Source organism: Humulus lupulus, chromosome 7 (assembly GCF_963169125.1).
Source record: "Humulus lupulus chromosome 7, drHumLupu1.1, whole genome shotgun sequence".
NCBI classification, from domain to species: Eukaryota; Viridiplantae; Streptophyta; class Magnoliopsida; order Rosales; family Cannabaceae; genus Humulus; species Humulus lupulus.
The window spans coordinates 6017144-6033702 of record NC_084799.1 but is presented as its reverse complement, the minus strand read 5'-3'; the positions used below and the strand labels follow the sequence as shown (position 1 = coordinate 6033702).

At 33.8% G+C, this 16559-nt stretch overlaps 2 protein-coding genes and 2 non-coding genes across 5 annotated transcripts; 2 read left to right on the top strand and 2 right to left on the bottom strand.

Annotated features, from left to right (window-relative positions):
- Positions 1–722: 722 nt before the first annotated feature.
- LOC133792898 (small nucleolar RNA Z103) lies at positions 723–818 on the top strand. Its single transcript, XR_009874368.1, has one exon. It is a non-coding gene; the product is annotated as a small nucleolar RNA Z103 (small nucleolar RNA).
- An 89-nt stretch (positions 819–907) lies between these two features.
- On the top strand, positions 908–1004 carry LOC133792897 (small nucleolar RNA Z103). Its single transcript, XR_009874367.1, has one exon. It is a non-coding gene; the product is annotated as a small nucleolar RNA Z103 (small nucleolar RNA).
- Positions 1005–2564: 1560 nt separating this feature from the next.
- Positions 2565–5334, bottom strand: LOC133790474 (peptide chain release factor PrfB1, chloroplastic). The gene is made up of 7 exons (XM_062228127.1): positions 5110–5334; positions 4778–4849; positions 4245–4465; positions 3791–3994; positions 3375–3590; positions 3111–3297; positions 2565–3016 (listed from the first exon to the last, which is right to left on the bottom strand). Exons 1-7 carry the CDS (start codon positions 5282–5284, stop codon positions 2715–2717), a joined length of 1377 nt encoding a protein of 458 aa, XP_062084111.1. The 5' UTR covers positions 5285–5334; the 3' UTR covers positions 2565–2714.
- Positions 5335–5665: 331 nt separating this feature from the next.
- LOC133790473 (endoribonuclease Dicer homolog 2) lies at positions 5666–14601 on the bottom strand. 2 transcript variants are annotated; one of them, XM_062228125.1, is made up of 23 exons: positions 14276–14601; positions 14102–14191; positions 13759–13936; positions 13518–13631; positions 13213–13347; positions 12988–13072; positions 12805–12869; positions 12411–12542; positions 11865–11993; positions 11655–11784; positions 11443–11542; positions 11072–11267; positions 10828–10988; positions 10461–10679; positions 10163–10377; positions 9621–9889; positions 9098–9531; positions 8824–8924; positions 8266–8474; positions 7649–7858; positions 6777–7187; positions 6386–6664; positions 5666–6296 (listed from the first exon to the last, which is right to left on the bottom strand). In XM_062228125.1, the coding sequence occupies exons 2-23, from the start codon at positions 14170–14172 to the stop codon at positions 5946–5948; spliced, it is 4194 nt and encodes a 1397-aa protein (XP_062084109.1). In that variant the 5' UTR covers positions 14173–14191; positions 14276–14601; the 3' UTR covers positions 5666–5945. The 2 variants fall into 2 exon arrangements, with proteins under 2 accessions (XP_062084109.1, XP_062084110.1); XM_062228126.1 differs by having other exon boundaries at positions 14102–14183.
- Positions 14602–16559: the final 1958 nt, after the last annotated feature.

The window sequence follows — 16559 nt, the reverse complement described above, 5'->3', positions numbered from 1 at the left end:
ATCACCAATAAAGATTATTCGAGAATGCAAGTAGACCAATTTAATTAATTTTCCTTTGTTAAACAAATGTTTCTAATAATTTAAAGCAAATGAATAATTGGGTACATTACACTACACAATCTTCAATCCTTATATCCAACAACAACTCGAATCCTTTCCCAACTTTGGCATCAACATTCTAAAAACTGCTCAAATGGATGAGGACAAAACCCATGAATTCCCAACAAAAAAAAATGAAAACCAATTATTTTTTAATTTGAAGATTATTTTCATAATTAAGAGTCCCATTTAAGTTCATTGGACTATTGTCATCTAAAAGGCCTAGAAGCCGCCCATGGAGCTGGGCCGATGCCTGTGAGCAAATGCGGCGCAGAAAACATCTCCCTACAAGAAGGCCCATAGAAATTAGGGTTTCGAAGAACGAAGGAAGCCCTATAAATAGCTCTCTCGCCACAGAGAGCATCATCACCACTGCAATTCCATAATCGAAATCATCTTCTTCTTATCTAGGTTTAGTTTTTGTAGTGTTAGCGTCTATTAAACTGATTGCCAGCGCTGTTCGCGTAAGCAGTGAGCGTTGAGTATGAGCAGACGCCATAGCTGTTCCGTTTCTGCGAATCGTAGAGGCCTTTCGTGGCCGCAAGGAACTCATGGCCTCTCGCTTTTTCGCCGTTTCGGGCAAATTTCTCTGCTTCTCTTCATTTAATTTTATATGTTTTTTGTTGGAAGTGATGACTTTTTCCCCAGATGATCGAAGCTGATTATACTGAGCGCACTATTATTCTCTTTCAGAGAATCAAGCCAAGTTTCTGATCCATATTTATTGGTTTTATTGTGAATTTTTAAATTTTAATCTGAAACATTTTTTCAAGCTGAGATTTTAATTCTTTTTCTGAAAAAAATTGAGATGGAGGTGATGACTATTTCCCCAGATGATCGAAGCTGATTATACTGAGCGCACTATTTATCTCTTTCGAGAGATCAAGCCAATTTGTCTGATCCATCTTTTCTCATTAACTACACTTTTTTCTTGTTCCCAATAATTTGCAAAAGAAATCGAATTTGAAAAAAGGTATTTTTACGGTATTTTGTTCACCTTTCTGTCAATTGTTGATAAATTTGGGTAAAAATGTTGGTATTTGTTTGGTAACGTTACATATTAATTTCAAAAATTGTATTTTTAAAACTCAATCCCAATTTTATGTTTAGTTGTTTTAAGTATAAGCTCATATAACAGACCTTCATTGGTTAGATACCTAATGACAATAATACCTCAGATCAGAACAAATAACTTAGAAACCACTAAAAAATGTTACCAACAAATAAATAAAATACAATACAAATATCGAACATTACCCATTCAGCTTCTCAAGAATCAAGAGTGAACATGGAGAGTTTACACAGAATAACTTGAGAGACAAGTCAATGGTGATGAACAATTTCCAAATGGCTGAAAAGTGTTTGTTTTAGTGTAAGATTCATACCAAAAAGTATTATTAAATTCTCTATTGGATATAGAAGCATCAGATTATGAATAATTTTATAGCCTTGATGTGCTACTGTTCTAGATGTAAAGCATATATATTAGAATAAGTAGGTTTTTTGTGCCGAACAATTAACACTGTCATTTAGGGAGAGCAGATTTGGCATTTTGACGTGTTAGTGTCTCGGATGATTCAAATTTAAAAATTAATTTAAAAAATATATAAAAAATTCATTTTATCAATTAAAAAAATAAAATATTAACTCAAAAATTATATAATCTATTTTCTTATTTTTAATATATTTTTTTCTTTTTTTCTTAAAATTTCTCCGTATTCATGATGTGCGAGGTTTGGGGTGAGGTTATGGTCGTGGATTATGGGGTTGGGGACTTGCGGGCTAGATCTACGAGGTTTGGGGTCGACATTGACGTGGTTGGGGTTGTGGACGGCGGGCGACGGGGTTGCGGTCGTGGGCTGCGGGGTTGGGGTTGGGGTCGGGGCTTGTAGAGGTAGAAGGTGAAGTCGTTGGGGTTTTTAATGTCAAATTTATTTGAGATAAAATGTTTGGAATTGATTTGGGAAAGTGAAGAAGATATAGCAATGGAGTGTCTAAGGGGTTTGATTTAGATTGAGATAATAATTATCTGGGTATCAAGACGACAAAGAAGAATCGTGTGGGCTAGGGATTAAAAAAAAAGGGTTCTTTTAATTGTTGTTATTTTAATAATTTAATTAAACTTTTATTTAACTATAACTAATTCGCTAACATTTTTTTTTTGAAAATTTAATAACTTTATAACTATAATTATTTATTAATTAATTTTTTTTATATATTTGATATTTTGTTTGATTTTAAAATTATAAATTTTTAGTATTTATTTGAATTATATATACCCAAAATGCTAAATTTGTTCTTCGTTAGTCATATACCGATAAAACCGTTAGCCATATACGATAAAATCTAATAGAAGTACCACAACTTGGTAACGTGCAAGTTCAGGGTAATTTTTTAACAATTTTTTAACAACGCGAAATATTCAGAGTCACGATGTGTGACAATGGTTAGTTGAGGATGTGTGACGGGGCAAAAATTATATTTATTCTATATATTATATCTACTCACCGTGATGAACACTGATAAGAGTCAGACTTTACTCAATTTACATTCATAACAAAAAGGAAGAATCACCAAAAAGAAGTTTTACCAAGTAACACTATCTATGCTAATGGCTAAACCTCATTTGAAGACATGGCAGTGGTGTATTTGAGTTTGAGGTAAGCCTTGATGAAGGGATCCAATTCACCATCCATTACAGAGCTAACATCTGATGTTTCCAAACTGGTCCTTACATCCTTCACCAGCTTGTAGGGGTGGAAAACATAGTTCCTAATTTGCTGCCCCCACTCGGCCTTCACCGCATCACCTCGTATTTGCTTGATCTCGGTTGCCCTTTGCTCCTCGGCTATGACCAACAACTTAGCTTTCAACCGGCTAAGCGCCTTGATCTTGTTCGCCAGCTGAGACCTCTCCTCTGCATTGTGTTTTTGAATAAGTAAAAAAGAAACCAAGACTACAATTTTATTGAGTTATAAACCAATGGAGAAATGGGAAATTGTGAAGAGAACCTGTACACCGAAGAGTGACACCAGTTGGGATGTGAGTGATTCTGACTGCAGTTTCGACTTTGTTCACATTCTGGCCACCTTTCCCTCCTGCCCTTGAAAAACTTATATCCAAATCCTCCTCAGGGATTTCAACAGCTAAGGACTCTTCAGGAAGAAGAGGCATGACTTCAACACCAGAAAAGCTTGTCTGCCATGTAATTTCAAGTTAAAAAATTGATTAGAATTTTGAATTATCAACTATGAAAATGCTACTTCAATAGATACCTGGCGAAGACCTTTGGCGTTAAAAGGGGACTGTCTTACAATCCGATGAGTTCCTTTCTCGCCGGACAAGTACCCATAAGCATATCGACCTTCAACTTCAAGTGTTGCTGACTTGATCCCTGCTTCCTCTCCTGGGGATTTCTCAACCACTCTTGTCTTGTATCTCTGCTTTTCTCCCCATCTCACATACATCCTGAGAAGCATGTCAGCCCAATCCTGCACTGGAAATTATCAAAAGGTATTTACACAAGAAAATGAGAGAGTGAAGTTTAATTTTGGCAACAAATAATTTGTCAACAGTAATTGATCCACACCGAAAGGTGAAAAGTTTGGCAAACTTTTACCACTGCCTAGTTTATGAAAAAAAATTGACAATATTGCTGAGTAGTGAGTGCCGACATGCTACTACTATTTACCTGAGCATCAGTGCCTCCAGCACCAGCTGTTATAGAGATAACAGCTCCTTCTTTGTCATATGGACCAGAAAGAAGTTCAGTCAACTCAAACCGGTCTAACGCCTTGTTCAATTCCTTGATGATACTGTTAGCCTCTTCAAGCAATGCAGTGTCTGTGGAGTCCATTTCTTCAGTTAGAGTGACTATTGTTTCTGCATCCTCAACCTACATTTGATAATAAGAGACTAAAATGTAAGTGGAAAAGGACATTTTCATCGGTAAGAATCGTAACTAGACAAACCTAACAAGGAAGGTTGTAAATTCTTTAAAAGTGTATCATGTTTTAAAAAGAATTATCACTATGCATTGCTTTACAAGCAACTATCCACCATATCAGGCGAAAATCATTCCCTGCAATCTTAATCACAAACAAAATTGAAAATGCCAAGACATAACGAAAAAGACCTGTATGGACCTTTGTTTTGAACTCGGTAAGCAGTTTTATCTTGTCTTTGACATCATTGAGAGCTGAAAGGGTTTCCTGAGCGCTGGCTCGATCATCCCAGAAAGCACTATCGGATGCTTTGGACTCCAAAGCTGCAACTTCTTTTTCTAGTTGTTGCAGACCAGCAGAGGCTCTAATCTCTTCAACACGTTCGGAAGCTGCTTCTACATCTTTTCTAAGGGAATAGAAATCTGCCGCCAAATCAAAACCATAAGATTATAAATGACTAACCAAAAAAACAGTTGTTAATACACTAAATTGACATATTCAATTGACTTGTAACTAAAAAGCTAAGTCCTTTAAGCTAAGGCAATTGAAAATGCCACAGGAGGATAACACTAAGAACCAAAAGAACATTAAAACATCAACTTTTGTTTTCTATTTTTAAATTCTAACCGCAACAATGCTCATAAAATCAGAAACACTTTACTAAGTTTTACAAATGTTAATGATTCATAGACCAAACAGAATGCTTTAATTATAAGAGCAAATTAACAACATACCTTGCATAGCCCATTCTCTAGTCTCATTGTTGACACCCTCACTTACTTGGCTTTGTTGTGTTGCATACAAAACTGAGGCACCCAAAATGTAAATATAAGCAAACTTCATCCGAAGAACACACAAATTCAATAGAATTGCTCAAAGTACCCAAAGAAAAAGTAAATCTTTTATGAAACCCATTAAACTCCAGCAGTAGCAGACAAAGGGTAAACAAACGATTTTGAAATAATAGAAACAAACCCAACAAAATTCCACCCCAGTTACCTAATCCCCGTACAGTTTTTCTTGTAAATATTCAAAAAAACAAAAGAAAAATTTCGAGTTGACGCACCATAAGGAGGAGAGCGAGAAGGAAGTGGGAGGTTCTTTGAGGATAAGAAGGAGAAGGATATGGGGTTGAGCGAAAGCAAATGTATTGGCTTTGGCATTAATGGCAGTGAATTATTGATGGGTTTTGGGATAATAACCGAGGTTGAGCTGCAGAGAGGTTGAAGAAGACAATCCATGGCTAACGAAGCTCGCTCTCTTGCTCAGTTCATTACCCGCCACGCTAGGGACATGAATCATATCCCTATCTTAAGCACTCAGATGCCGCCACGTCAGCAAAATCCCAAGGGAATCCGTGCCGTCCAATTCAAGTCTGACTACGTTGTTATATTTATCCAACGACTAAGCTTAAACAACAATACTCTGGTCGCCAATGACATGTCGTTTCGATAGTTTTGTGTAAACGACATCGTGGTGCATGATTTTTTTCCTTTGAAATTCTCCATCATAAATGTGTTTTACCCCCCCAAAACAAATCAAATTATTGTGTCAAACATACTTGAAATAATTTAAAAAATCCGAGATTAACATGTTAACTAATCCTACACAAGTTTTCAACATAGTATACGAAGAATTGTCTTGAAATTTTGACTTGTTTATAGTACATTATTTTCATAGAGAATTATATGTAAACACATATAACTAAGAATTTCTCTATATTAATGGAACTCATAAAACAAAATGGCCAATCTTTTTATAACTAAGAATTTCTCTAAATTAATTTAAGCCAACCAAACGGCACTTGTTACACAAACAAAAGGACTTGAATCAACACTGTAAAACACTTGACAAAGATCATAAGAACAGACTGGCTAACTTGCTAGCTTATCTTCAAACTTGTCATGCCAAATTGAGGTCTTCTTTAATGGACTTGAGAACCTCTTTGCAAGCAACTTTCTTGCCAATCCTCTTGTCTGAAACAGATGAAGTGTTCTTGTATGTGACTCCATTAGCTACAACCTCGATTGTGATTGAAGTTACACCTTTTTCACGCAGCTTCAATGGCTTTTTCATCTCAAAATGCAATTTTTGGCAAAGTTCGTTAAGTTCTTTCGCCGGATGGATCTTTACTGTTTCAGGCGTGATCAAAGGCTCCAATAGAGGCCTTATGCTCTGAAAAACAACTTCCTTGTTGAATGCAGAATCAACATATATTGCCCCAGCAAGAGATTCTATAACATCTCCAAGTACCTGACACAAAATCAAAACCAGAAGGCTTTGTGAGAGCTGAAACAAATGAGAGAACATGTTACGAAAATAATGACTTGACTGAGACTGACCTTGGGGAAAGATGTCTCTGAATCCCATCCAAATGTTGACTCTGAAGACAACTTGTCAAAATTAATTATAGTTGCACTTATGTCCTTGTGCAGTTTATGCGAGGTATAAAGAATGTGCTTGTGTAATTCGGCCTTAATTGCACACCGTGCATAGCAATCGTTGTTCACAGAGGCAGATCTCATGTCAGTCAAGAATCCTGGAGACATCCCAGGATATTTGTTGTACAAATGCACTGTAATGAGGTAATCTAAAACAGCGTCCCCGAGAAACTCCAGCCTCTTCATGAAAGGAAAATCATTCTCAACTCGTTAAAATACAACAAATCATCAAAAAAGTTCTAATAGATTGTGAGTGGTAATACTGCATTGCATTGAAGAACATTAGTTTTACCTGATAACATCGTGGAATCTCAGGAACCATGTAAGAACCATGAGTTAGAGCTTCAACCAATAGGGAAGGATCACGAAATGTGTATTTTAATAACGACTCTAAATGTTTGACATTAATAAGCTTCTCCGGTTGCATGAATAAATCTCTCTCAAATGGCTTGAAGACTATGTCGACCTTTATACCGAGCCAATTCATAAATTGCAACGCAGAGATTTCCCCACCTGTACTAAGAAACGCACCAATAAGTGCCTCAACAACATCTGCAACTCTTTTACTTTTCATCTTTCTTCTTCCACCAATGTAAATTTTTCTGCCATTAATTAGTGTATCCTCTTGTAGTGCTTCATTAGCACTATTAGTTCCTGGTATAATCCAGCTTTTAACAACAAAACACTCGTCACGAATAAAGCCCTGCATTAAGAAAAACATCGATAGCAAGTAAAAAATACAATCAGTTACATTTTAAGATCAGCAAAACCTATTAGCATAAACAAGATCTATGCACATGCAGAAATTAGGAAGAAAAGTTCCAAGTCACTGTGCATTACATTTAAGATGTGCCTAAGTAATTTTGTACCATCAAACTCCTCTCAACGACTTCACAAATTTCGCTAAATGAATTAATATTACATGATAATAGTAGTCTAAATATTCAGATATGGCAGACCAGGATGAAATTGTTCTTGTCAATAATCACCTCGCACATATAATTGCATATGAAAAAAAAAACTCTGGCTATAATAAGATGCATAGTATCAATTGTTAGCCACGAAATTTCATATATGGATTAACAATGTCTCAGAGATTAGCACTAACTAAAAGAGGATAACAACATGAAGAACATCTTGAAGAAAAAATGTGTTTAAATATACCGGAAGTTTGCGCTCACAACCAAGCCTGCAAAGGGCAGCATTAGAAACTATTTTATCTTTCTTAATACTTAGAAGGCCCTCGTGGTTATTTTGATACGAGCTAAAAAGCTGTTGACCAACAGCATATTTGAGAAATGAATCTCCAAGAATTTCTAGAGATTCTAAATGAAACTTCTCTAGGCATTTCTTCGATGTAATTGCTTCCAACACCTGCAATGCATATAAAAGTCATCAGAAGTTGAGGTAAAAAAGTTTAGTGAAGAATTCACGAGCTGAGATGTATGGGAAAAAAAAAAGGTCTAATATCCTCCCATTATTGTGCATAACTCTAGCTTGATTCTCAAATTGATTATTTAGTTATTATTAGCATTTTTAGTATGATAACAAACACAAAATAGAAAATTGAAATGAAATGAAAGTCCTTTCCTGGATATACACAACTTTTATACACATTAAAGTTGAAAAAAAACTAGTGCAACAAAACTCCAATATTACACAAAAATGTAGGAAAAGAAATTTTACTTTTGAACATTAAATATATATTCAGCAATTTTAGAATACCAATTTGAAGATATTTAAATAACAGCAAAAAGTGTATTAAAAACATGATGTGTTACCTTAAATGTCGGAATGGCGACATTTTGCGTGCAATGATCCAAATGCATCCTTTTCAGGTTGGCAGCAATTATTAAAGACTCAAGCCTATGCATAATTGAAGGTGTAAATGAAAAGGAATATAGTATCGAGAGAGATATGGGTGACATGATAAGAATGCAAAGCTCCGGCGGCAGCTCAACAGTCGAATTACTAGTTGTATTACTTGTTTCTGCACATACATAAATAAAACAATCATTACTTGAATATCTACATAGAAATCCACAGAGGAAGCACAAATACCTTAGTTCTTTCAACCTTTTAGCCCTATTATACTGGTAAATATAATGAAGTGTGATTATAAACTTAAGATTATGTTTAACTTTGAAATTTGAATATGTAATCTCATTAATAATTCCACTAAATTATAATACACAGGAACAGCACAAAGGAAGGCTAACAAGGCTAAACAACTGAAGCCACAGTCAAAATGAATGACTAAAAAAATATCAAAAAAGTATTTTCTGCTTATCATAATTGAACATATAAAGAAAGAGAATCTAATATAACAGATATCAAACCTTTTTCCTTTTCTTCTCTGCACAGGAGAAAGTTTTTCACTTGAAAAAGTTTTCTTCCATTGAGCAATGGTTGGTTGACAAACTGCAAATTAATTTCATGCCTGCATTTTAAACAATGGGATTAAAAATTCGAAGTTCATACTAAAAATCTCTACAATAATGTCAAGTAGATGCGAAAAAATATTATTAACCAATAAAGAAAATTACCATTTTATCCTAAAGCTAGAACCTAGAAATTATTCCCACATAAACAAAGAAATATAGAGGTACATACCTAACTTCATAGTAATTCTTGTACGTAGTACTTTTATTATCCCTGAGCTTTAAAATTGAATTTCCATTCATCCCATTTAGAATGTCAGTAATGTAGTACACATGACCATTGTGAGGCGTATATACAAGTGAATTCATGATCATACAAGTGCAGACCAAACCATTTTTGGTACGCATGAAGCAAGAGGAAACCTTCGATGAATTACACTTGATGTGATTCTTACGAAACTTTTCATTGGAAAATAACACCGATGTGACAGAGTCCCAATCAATGATTGAAGGTCTTAGACTTGGATTGGTGGCCGGAAGAAGAAGATAATCAATCATAGGAGTGTCTGACAAATGAAGTAGATCAAGAATTTCACTCAAGTTATTGAGCTTATGATCCAGAAGAAGTCTAAGAAGAGTAACTTGAAACCTTTTGCATAACATAACCTATAATAAAAGGTTTCCAAATATCAGAACCCTCTAATCAATGCATCAAATAAGATAAGACGATGCATAAGCAAAAACAAATGCCTTACCTGTTCTGAGTTAAGCTCAATTAGTCCAGCATACTTCAAGTCAACTGTCACAATACCCTTTTTCCCCACTTGCAAGTCAAAATGCATGTTTTCAATATCATTTTCAAGCTTGCTTCTTGTACATAGCACAACATCACCAACAGACACTTCATAGTCAAAACTTTGATGAAGCTCAATAATATAGCAATGATAATTGGCAATGGAACAATTCGAGGCAATCATTTCAGGAGGCACATAACTAGGTTGCATTTCTTCGTATGGTTGATTCGCTGCAAATTAAATAGTTATCAGGAAATGCAACATAATTAATAGAAAATATAAACAGCATGTGGTTGCATTTCTTCATATGGTTGATTCGCTGCAAATTAAATAGTTGTAAGGAAATGCATCATAATTAATAGAAAATATAAACAGCATAAAATAATAGATATGCAAATGCAACATAGTTGATAAGAAGTCTAAACAGCAAAAATAAATATATTGAAGACGTAAGAGGTAATGAAACAAATTAAAGGAGAGTCGTGATTCCATTGAAAGATTACCAAGCACTTGTGCGTCATCTTCTTCCACAACAACATCAGGGACAAGTGTATCGGTTAAAGCACCAATCTGATGAAGTTGTTTGCATGCTTCAAGGCATGCAATCTGTTTAAGTAGTTTAGGATTTCCTTCTACAGTGACAGATCGTAGTGGACAGCTCTTGGGAAGGTAGAGGGTGCGAGAATTCATATCCCACCTTGGGTTAGGTTTAAAATACCTATTAAAAACAAATCCAATAACAAGGTAAATATAATGGTAATACAAGCATTGATAATATAGACAGCGCAAATTGAAACTAACCCATCAGAAGGGAGCCTTGAACAATAAAAGTATATCAAACCGACGCTAGAACTAAGAGTCACAATGGCACCGGTGCTTTCAACACGATAAAACCCCCCTTCTGGAAAATCACTTTCAAGAGGTACACAAGGATCAGAAGCATGAAGTAAAGACTCCTTTCTCATTATTTCTCCACTAGCAAGATATTTTTCAAAACGATACTTTGTGCCTTGATCTCCACTGAAAATAAACACAAAAATAATTAATCAAATAACATATTTATATTGATGTCTAACCCAACAATGCTCCAAAAAATAATAACAAAGTCAGCATGTATGTGTGAAAATAAAAATTCATCTTTTAAAAATTTTAAAAAAAAATTGATTACCTCTGTAGCATTAACACATAATCAGAATTCTGCTTTCTAGCGCGACCTCTAGACTGTATAAAACTACAAACAGTGGAACAAGGGTCAAACCGAACAACTAAATTGCAGCTTTGAACGTCTAAACCTTCTTCCAGAATTGACGTTGCAACAATTATGTTTACCTAAAACATGTAGATATCTTCACCAATAGAAAAAAGGCACTTTGTATGAAATCAAATGTTTGAGACTTTAAAGATAAACATACCATGCCTTCACGAAATTCTCCAACAATATTGTTTTGCTTGTTTCTGGTCTGTGATTGTACATTATTGCTGCTACCAGCAATATATTTTGTTTTCCAGTTAGTCAATTTTGGAAGCAATTCATTTAACAAACATTGAATGACAACAGCTGTGATGACCCTTTCTACAAAAACTATACATCTTATATCCTCCAAGTCCCTGCATTCACACACAATTGATTGTTATGCAAGTAGAATTTTTTCCACACTAGGTTTATAATTATTGTCCGGATTTCACAAGCACATCAAGACCTTTAATTCTACATTGTACCCATTATTTTACATACCAACCTTTCTATTAAAACAAGTAATAATAAGGTGGTGACATTACAAACCTGTACTCCAGAAGCAATTCAACAAGACCAACAGCTTTTGAAGTTAACATTCCTTCATCCATATTTCTCTTAATATCATCTGCTAATGACCAATTTGGTCCTATAACACAAAGAAGAAACAAGGAGAATCAAAAAATCAATGCCAAATATATATATATATATATATATATATAAATATATATCAATCCTCACACAAGAATTAGTAGACATACTAGCTGGAAGGAAACTTGAAAATTCCTTGAAGGCATCCACACAAAAATTCTTGACGACTTTCTCGCCGAACAGATTCGCTCTCGCTGATGAGAAACATTCAATTTCATTTGATGAAAAGGACCATGCAGCCTGTAATACACATGCATACTTCAGTCATGTCTTCTATTATGACAAAAAAGAATAAACCCAGGGCATTATTTGATGCATACCTTCATAGCGAGCCAAACACCGAGTTCATTAAGACAAAATAGCAATGCAGAATAAACCTTTGATAGCTTTCTGCTTATAGAATCTGTTGAAGATTCATCAAGATCTAAATTTTTCAAAACCAATTCATGCTGCAGAGTTATAAACCAATAATTAGAACCCGTAAAGAAAAACACAGTTACCTTTTCAATTAAGACATGAATTTTAAAAGAAGAATGGTAATACTTTGACTATCACATAGAAAACAGAGGAACAAAGCTTGAGTTATCAGCTCATAAGAAAGCAAAATAATGTTTAAGAAAAAGGAATTGTCAACTTAGGCTTTGTGAGCTCCACAGGTTTCAAACATCACATCCATTTCTTATGCTAATGCCTAAATAGATATTGTAAAACTTGTTTCCATTTTATGTCTTACCAAATTTAAGATTCAACATATATTCAGAATTTGAACCAAACAACAACATAAAACCCATTCCAAGTCTTAAAAGGCATAGCAAACAATCATTATAAGAAGTAACAACCTACTTCTGCACTAAATTAAAACATACCTTTTCAATTAAGATCTTTAAGATATCTTCGATATTGGGAAAGTGATTTTCCTTGTGCTGGTAGAATTTGAATTTTGGAGTCGAGAAAGGGATAAACTCCGAAAGAACAGAGTCACTAGCACAAGTGTACACCTAAAATGAAACTCCCCATAGGAGGAAACCAAGGTTAGAAATTATAATTAACAAAAGAAATAAAAAATAACAGAATCTACAAAGTAATCAGAGAGCCAACTGAGTACTACTGAATTGTGAGTGAGTGTTATCAGATAAATAAGATCTAACCAAAGAGAAACGTATAATATTCAAAAGCATAAGATAAAATGCAAATCCAATGTGAAAACAAACCAACAGAAACTACATTTTTTAGAACTCATAACAAAGCACAACACCAAACCTTTGAATTCATAACTGTCTCCAGCTCATGAATATGATTCCAGTATTCAATTTCTGAGTTCCCCCCTGGATTTGGAGTGGCAAACCAAGACCAAAATGATTAAAAAATTTGGAGGCAAAAAGCAATGTATAGAGATTTAACAATCACTGGAAATGTGACAGAAAACACAGCACAAGATTTCACCTTTTGAGTTGATTGGAGAAGCGGTCATTCCAAATATTCTTGGCAGATTGGTTTCACCAGAACTTAACAGAGGATGATAAAATTCCTGCAAATCGTTATAGTAACAAGTAATTTCATTAATATATATAGCATTTAAAAAAGCCCTTCAGATGGGCAAGCTGCACAATCGAAATAGAAATATTCCTATGAACATAAGCCCCATAAGATAACGAATCAACAACTCACCTTCATTATGCAAGCATATGGGTGAAGACCCCTGGCGTGATGGCATTCGTCAAATACTAAGACTTGTATCATGTTCAGTTTGAAAAAGCTGTGCCTCAAATTATTCAGCAATATTTGATGTGTCATGACAAGCACCTGTTTTATGGCAATGTAAGTTAGTGCAGATTATACAAGGATACAAACCTTCAATTAAGTGTTACAAAGACAGTAACACACAAATGACTGAATTCACAAATACATCAACATCGAAAAATAAATATGGAATTCATATCAGAATCTACATATTTTCAAATGCAATACCACACCTCAAACTTTTCAACTTCTTCATTCCACTTGTCATCCTTCCAAAAATCCACTCCCATGTCTCCCCAATATGTTCCGACTTTCAAGTCAGTGTGCATCTTCAGAGCCTCAGCTTGCTGATAAAGAATACAGAACACAAACGACTTACTTATGTAACGTTAAATCTTAATTCCAATGCCTCATTGAAATCAATCATCTTAATAAATAGAATAATGGATGGAGAAGAGAGTCTATTGAGCATACTTGACTAACTAGGACAACTTTGGGCACCAAAAACACAGCAATGTAAGGTGAAGGCTTGCGAAGTAAATGAGCATAGCTCCGAAGAAGCATGATGGCAATCAAAGTCTTGCCAGAGCCAGTCTCCAAGTACACTATTGTGTTCTGCTTAATCCCACTCTCCAACGCTTCAAGTTGGTAACTGCAAGCAATTACCCATCATTCACAAGAGAGATTTCAATAGTTATTGGCAAAGAAAAATCCAACTTGTCCACAATAAAAATTAGTTACATTTCAATCTCCTTATTAACATTCTACGATTTCATTCTCTGATCAACCAAACAAACACTAAACATAAAAATCTCACCTTCTAGCAAATGGTAGAGCATCAGCGGATATCTCTTGGGATCGTTCAATGGCCATGTTAACTGGCTCCATAACGTTTTGCTCTGCAACACTAACAATCACCACAACCAAATCAAAAATGGGTTTTCAAAACAAAAACAAAAAAGACAACTTTCTAAACAAAACAAAAACCCACATTGGTTCTTGAATGAAGAGACTAAAAAAAACCCAGAATACGAAAGCAGATTCCGATGAAAGCCCAGATGGCAATGAAGGGTCAGGATCCTCAGCAGTCAATAATAGCAAACAAGAGCTTTGAAGGAAGAGAGAAAATGGAAGCGGCTATTTTAATTAATAGAATTCAAAACTTGTAGTGGAAGTAGTAAGTATGTATAAAGTTAGAGAATAGTGAAAAAAACTCTGTACTGTAGAAGGGGACTCGGAAAGTCACAGCCATCTTCGTCTCTTATCAGAGAGAAAATTTGGAAGAGACTGATGGGACTGTAATCGTAGAGTGGCTGTACAGTGCGTATTGCGTTAGATACGTTCCAAAAAAGATTCATTTTTTAATTCACATGGTTGGCTTTGGTTCTGATTCATTCCCACGCCAACACCTTTCGTAACAAGGAAAATAAAGCATTGAATAATATTTACAATTTTCTTTTCTTTTCTTTTGATCAATTATATATTAGACTATTCTGTCTATATATATATATATATATTAAGTGTAAGAATATTTAATTAATTACTAATTAGTTTTTAGATGTATCCTTACGATTCTTGTTATGGTATCAAGAGTCAATTTCTTAGCGGGTATTCAATTTACACCGATCCAAAAGAGTGAGCCAAGCCACATAGTGCAAAAAGAGATTCAAAAAAATAAAGGAGCTGAAAAAAAAAATACGCCACTTGTTATCAGGTGATTCAAGATTGGTGAGCAAAAAATCACTACCATCTTAAGAGGGGATATTAGACTATTGTGTTCCACATAAAATAAGTATAAGAATATTGAACCATTAATAAAAACATGTGTAACTCCACTAATCACCAATTAATTTTTAAATGAAGCCTCATAATTCTTGTCTTTATATAATAACATTGATAAGAATAATAATCAAAGAACAAATGACATGTTATTGTTTGCACAAAATTTGCAATAAAAAAAAATACACACTTTATGTGATAAGTTTTTTCTTGGTCAAAAAATTTGGTATATTACTTTCTTGTTCAAACTAAAATTTAATGTAAGTATAGATTTTTTTTTTTTTTTCTGAGTAATGTTAAAGTATAGATTTAGTTACTTTAGGTTTAGGTGTTATTTAACCTTGTTTAAGAAGTTGTAAGGGTTGTAGTCATAATTATATGAAGCCATGGTCAATGGCTTGACAATTATAATAAAGTTGAAATTGGTCCTACCTTGGCAACCAAGTAATTCCTTTTGTTTGTTTAGAAAAAATAAATGATAAAGTAAGATTATGTTATGTTATGTGGTCCCTTTATTTTTTTTTGTTTTTTGTTTTTTTTGGTTCTTATTCCAAATGAGTATTATATCAATATGTGATAGATCAATTCAATTCGATCACCATCTATATTATTCGATGGAATTATATTGGGTCATGTTGAGGAAATAAAGAAAAAATGTACTGATTTATTTATTGGCATTTTCTTAGTGATATTTGCAGTGAAAGTATTAAATTATTATGTTTGTAGTACTTAAGTACCCAAGTTATTTTTTTGCCGACGAAAGTATCTTCCGTTCATATTTTGTTGTAGTTGTTTATTTTACCGCTAAGTCCACCACGTAATGTCAAATTTGCTTATAACCTGGGTACTTTTGTTGTAAATATCTTATTATTTAGGTATTTTTCCCGCACATATCTATTAAATTATATATTTTCACCACAAAACTTCATTTAATTTGGTACTTTTATCAAGATCTCACAAACACAATAAATGTTTTGAATTGACGGCTGCAACAAAATATGGACGGAATGTATTTTTTGCCTGCAAAAAAATATCTTAGATACTTAAGTACTACAAATGTAATAATTTATGTATTTTTACTGCAAATATCTTTTATTTTTTTAATGATTTAGTAATTATACATAATTTATTCTAAATAATGTAAAATAATAAAAAAAAAAAAAAAGACAGTTATTTGATCACAATACTTTCATTCAATTGTTTCGTTTCCATTGTAAAATATATTGGAAACTAAGTTTAAAAAAAATGTGTTTAAAAGGGTGAGAGAAATGTATTTGTTGCTTTATGTTTTGTATCCCTTGAAATATTTATTTTCTAAATAAATTAATTTATTAAAATATCATTTGGAATGGGTAATCATCCATGCATAAAAAAATACACATTTTTCAACTCTGAAGTTATCAAATTCTACCATCACAAAGAAAAATACTTTGCCAATTTAGAAAATATCTTAAATATCCTAATTGAAAGAGCATTGTTATAAGGTAAAACCTCAC

What these genes read in the sequence shown, in the direction of transcription:
- LOC133790474 (XM_062228127.1), bottom strand. Translation starts at nt 5,284, where the DNA reads ATGGATTGTCTTCTTCAACCTCTCTGCAGCTCAACCTCGGTTATTATC. An exon ending in CTGGAGGCACTGATGCTCAG is followed by an intron (nt 3,591 to 3,790) that starts GTAAATAGTAGT and finishes TTTCCAGTGCAG; the next exon opens with GATTGGGCTGACATGCTTCT. An exon ending in ACGCCAAAGGTCTTCGCCAG is followed by an intron (nt 3,298 to 3,374) that starts GTATCTATTGAA and finishes ATTACATGGCAG; the next exon opens with ACAAGCTTTTCTGGTGTTGA.
- LOC133790473 (XM_062228125.1), bottom strand. Translation starts at nt 14,172, where the DNA reads ATGGAGCCAGTTAACATGGCCATTGAACGATCCCAAGAGATATCCGCT. An exon ending in CATATGCTTGCATAATGAAG is followed by an intron (nt 13,073 to 13,212) that starts GTGAGTTGTTGA and finishes AACGATTTGCAG; the next exon opens with GAATTTTATCATCCTCTGTT. An exon ending in CAGAGACATCTTTCCCCAAG is followed by an intron (nt 6,297 to 6,385) that starts GTCAGTCTCAGT and finishes ATTTTGTGTCAG; the next exon opens with GTACTTGGAGATGTTATAGA.